Raw genomic sequence first — 4799 nt, 5'->3', positions numbered from 1 at the left:
AGGAGAGAGACACCGACGCTGGGGGTCACATAAAAATTTCCTCGGTTGAAGAGGGGTCACGAGTGGAAAATGTTTAAGAAAGCCTAGTCTCCCAGTGTCCCAGTACCTATGTGACTTGGCAATTCCACACCTCCCATGGGTCACGATTTCCTTGAGGGCTGTTACACCCATGCATGTCTCTCAAGCCTTTAGTCTAATAAACATTGTTGCAGCTGTTGGATTTCTCACTGGCTTATGCCCACCCCGCAGTTGGACTGTTTGGTCGTCCCAATTGTCTAAAGTCCTGTGTCCCTCAATGGATGATAAAGGAAGATTTTTTACATACCATAACATCACACAGGTCCTACCTCTCTGAGATATTGGCTTTATGTACTACTTGCTCATAAAACTGAGGAATGACAGTTAAGGACAGGGTTAAACAGGGGCTGGCTTTATGTTTTTGTTTGCCAGTGTCCCAACCTCCTAAAGACAACAGTGTAATGCAGCTGTCTGAGAATGATTAAAAGTCCTGTGTCCCTTAATGCAGTGGTCCCCAACCCCTGGGCCGCGGCCCGGTACTGGTCCGTGGATCAAATGGTACCGGGCCGCAGGCAAAGCAGTGCTCCCGACTCTGCTCTGCCCAGCTCCGTGTCACAGACTTTACTGCGGTTCATTGTAAAAACTTTGTACAATGAACTGCAGTAAAGTCTGTGACACGGAGGAGCGACAGGGACAGGGACGCCGACCCCCCACCGGTTGTTACACCACTGGCTGAATGCCCATCGTGGTAGACGGGAACCGGGACACAATTTTTTTTCCAACTGCAGGCTGCATAGTAGTGAATTAGACTTTCCCACACTGTGAGGTACAGTATGTGAGAAATGAGGAAGGACCCAAAAGCAGCAGGAGGGAGTGAGAGTAGCTGATAAGCTGATATGCATGCATAAACATTTTTCCCAAATGTGTAGCAGAGATTGTATTTAGAAAAAAAGAAGAAAATTTAGTTTTAAATATGGTGTCCATTAGTAGAGGAACAAATGTATAGTTCTTATAGTTATTATTATAGTTATCAATGATATACAGTTGTGTGAAAAAGTGTTGGCCCCCTTTCTGAATTTTCATTGTTTTGCACGTTTGTCACACACTAATGTTTCAGATCACCAAACAAATTTAAAATGTTGTCAAAGATAAACACAAGTAAACAAAACATGCAGTTTTTAAAGGAAGGTTTTTATTATTAAGGGTAAACAAAATCCAAACCCACATGGCCCTGTGTGAAAAAGTGTTTGCTCCCTAAACCTAATAACTGGTTGGGCCACCCTTAGCAGCAAGAACTGCAATCAAGCGTTTGTGATAACTTGCAATGAGTCTGTTACAGCGCTGTGCAGGAATTTTGGTCCACTCATCTTTGCAGAATTGTTGTAATTCAGCCACTTTGGAAGGTTTTCGAGCATGGACCGCCTTTTTAAGGTCATGCCGCAGCATCTCAATAGGATTCAGGTCAGAACTTTGACTAGGCCACTCCAACGTCTTCATTTTGTTTTTCTTCAGCCATTCAGTGGTGGACTTGCTGGTGTGTTTTGGATCATTGTCCTGCTGCAGAACCCAAGTTCGCTTCAGCTTGAGGTCACGAACAGATGACTGCACATTATCCTTCAGGATTTTTTGGTAGACAGCAAAATTCATGGTTCCATTTATCACAGCAAGTCTTCCAGGTCCTGAAGCAGCAAAACAGCCCCAGACCATCACACTACCACCACCATATTCTACTGTTGGTATGATGTTCTTTTTCCGAAATGCAGTGTTACTCTTACGCCAGATGTAATGGGACATCTTCCAAAAAGTTTAACTTTTGTCTCGTCAGTCCACAGAGTATTTTCCCAAAAGTCTTGGGGATCATCAAGATGTTTTCTGGCATAACGGAGACAAGCTTTTATGTTCTTTTTACTCAGCAGCGGTTTTCGTCTTGGAACTCTGCCATGCAGGCCATTTTTGCCCAGTCTCTTTCTTATGGTGGAGTCATGAACACTGACCTGAACTGAGGCAAGTTCTGTGGATGTTGTTGTGGGGTCTTTTGTGATCTCTCCGATGAGTCACCGCTGCGCTCTTGGGGTAATTTTGGTTGGCCGCCCACTCCTGGGAAGGTTCATCACTGATCCATGTTTTCGCCATTTGTGGATAATGGCTCTCACAGTGGTTCGCTGGAGTCCCAAAGCTTTAGAAATGGCTTTATAACCTTTTCCAGATCTCAATTCCTTTCTTTCTCATTTGTTCATGGATTTCTTTGGATCTCAGCATGATGTGTAGCTTTTGAGGATCTTTTGGTCTACTTCACTTTGTCAGTCAAGTCTTATTTAAGTGATTTCTTGATTGCAAACAGGTGTGGCAGTAATCAGGCCTGGGTGTGGCTAGAGAAATTGAACTCAGGTGTGAAAAACCAGAGTTAAGTTATGTTTTAACAGGGGGGGGCAAACACTTTTTCACACAGGGCCATGTGGGTTTGGATTTTGTTTTCCCTTATTAATAAAAACCTTCCTTTAAAAACTGCATGTTGTGTTTACTTGTATTATTATCTTTGACTAATACTTACATTTGTTTGATGATCTGAAACATTAAAGTGTAACAAATGTGAAAAACAATGAAAAATCAGGAAGGGGGCCAACACTTTTTCACACAACTGTATACACTTTTTAAAGGGACACCCTAACTGCATTGCTGTGTGCTTGGGATATGGAAACAGCTAATGCATAGCAGTAAATTCTTTCCTCGTCCTCTAAGAACAAAATGTCCAATATATATTTACAGTTAATACATTTTTTAAACATCGTTACCTTTTTAAATCAATTGCCTTTGTTCATTGAAAATACGCATAAAGAAATATTTTTTTTTTTTACATATTACAACATGTAACAGCATTTTGGAAATTTAAACCTAGCAGAAACATAATGATTAATGGTGCAGATTGCTTCTAGTAAGTATTGCTTGACCATTATGCCTCCACTACTGGCAGCTAAAATGACACCTGTGCCCAAACTATAAATATCAAAGTATTAACATATTACTATATAGCAGTAAAAAAGCTTTAAACCATCACTGACGATGTAGCTGCATATACCCTGAAGCAATTCATCCCCAAAGGTCACAAGAGAGATTCTGAAGTCAGGGTTCAGTCATTTTTTTCAGCTTATGCAGCACCTGCTGTTTGTTTCCATTAGAGCAGGGGTAGCAAACCTCCAGCCCTCCAGCTGTGGTGAAACTACAAATCCCATGATGCATCTCTCTTCGGGAGTCATGTCTATGGCTGTGAGAATCTTGCAATGCCTCATGGGATTTGTAGTTCCACCACAGCTGGAGGGCCGGAGGTTTGCTACCCCTGCATTAGAGAGTTGTCAGGCTGCTTCTGCTGCAAAACTTTAAGTATTAATTTATCCACAATTCTTAAAACAGTCAATGAGGGCTTGTTTTAAAGTGATTTTATTGCTTGTTCACAATATGAACACGCACTGTAAACATATAATGGTTCCATGTGTATGTTCTTTCTTTAGTTCCTTTTTGTAAATATGATATATTCCACATTTTGTTGCTCTCTAAAAAAGCCGGCTGTTTACAGAACTCAATATCTCAAACTCAAATTAAAACCCATAATTTAATGATTTATAGGAGTGACTCATCCCTCCTCCCTCTAACTCCCTACCTACTCTTTAGAAAACCTATATTGCTTATACTAATGCAATATGGAGCCCCTGTATTACATATCTATTTATAACACAAAGGTTTCCTACAAATAGGAAGAAATATATAAGGAACAACTGTTTGTTTAAAAACAAAGCTCAATTTATTTATTTTTTGGAAACGTGTGCCTTTAAATTTTTTGGAAATTATGGTTGCTGCCATTGCTGACCACCTTCTAAGAATACTAACTGTCTGGCTATCTTTTGCTTCAATACTGGCTCAGTCACTGATATGGAAGAGACATACAGATTAGACATGTACAGTGTAGTAAAGACTTTAATTCAGGTCAATGGCTCAAAGTATTAAGGCCACTGGAATAGAATGAAAACCTGGGAACTAGCATTTGCAGAAGAAGTGGTCAGTATAGCAGTATCCATATTCTCTGAGTACAGGTTTACTTTAAAGTATACATTTACTCCCCCCATCCCTTAGCACTGATTTTATGCCACGTGATATGTTTGTTTGATCGCCAAGGTTCCTAGTTTTATACTTTTCTTTTCTTTGTAAAAGAGTATTTAATTCTTTTACTTTTTACATGTTTATATCCTAAAACTAAATTATACTAAACTATACCCAAAGGTTGCAGTCCCAATTGAAGAAATGCAACGAATACACCTCCGCTTTATGTTACGACACCGATCATCTCAAGAATGTAAGTAACAATTTATTGTTTACCAATATCACACTGAAGTTATTGAAACCCTTTATACCTGTATTTTCTGTCATTGTAGCCAAAGACAAAGGAGAAAGGAACTTTGCCATGGCATATGTAAAGCTAATGAAAGATGATGGTACAACTCTGCAAGATGGAATCCATGACTTAGTGGTATTAAAGGTACAGTAGTGAGAACAATTTGTGTTTAATATTGGCAAGAGGATGGTGAGATTCATACATTTACATATACCTTTTAAATGTTGTTTGCTTTGCAATAATACTATTTGTCAAAGCAATTTTTTTTTACTTAATTCATATTCATTTACTTTCTGGTTTAAAAAATGTGCAAAATGAATGTCAATTCACTTTTTAGAAAACACCACTGCTGGGTTCCCGTCTAGATCCTAGTTGAGCACTGCTTCTTCCGTGTTCT

The 4799-nt window shown here is 39.6% G+C and overlaps 1 protein-coding gene across 1 annotated transcript in view; it reads left to right on the top strand.

Annotated features, from left to right (window-relative positions):
- DOCK2 (dedicator of cytokinesis 2) overlaps positions 1–4799 on the top strand; it is a 173616-nt gene that overhangs the window by 37589 nt on the left and 131228 nt on the right. Inside the window, exons 16-17 of the mRNA XM_018558336.1 lie at positions 4291–4363; positions 4443–4546. Coding sequence (XP_018413838.1) covers positions 4291–4363; positions 4443–4546 — 177 coding nt within the window. The remainder of the gene's footprint in view (positions 1–4290; positions 4364–4442; positions 4547–4799) is intronic.

The sequence above is a fragment of the Nanorana parkeri genome, unplaced genomic scaffold, assembly GCF_000935625.1.
Source record: "Nanorana parkeri isolate BGI_ZX_2015 unplaced genomic scaffold, ASM93562v1 scaffold332, whole genome shotgun sequence".
In the NCBI taxonomy this organism is placed as follows: Eukaryota; Metazoa; Chordata; class Amphibia; order Anura; family Dicroglossidae; genus Nanorana; species Nanorana parkeri.
Note: the sequence above shows the minus strand (reverse complement) of the source record. Positions and strands in the feature narration are given on the sequence as shown.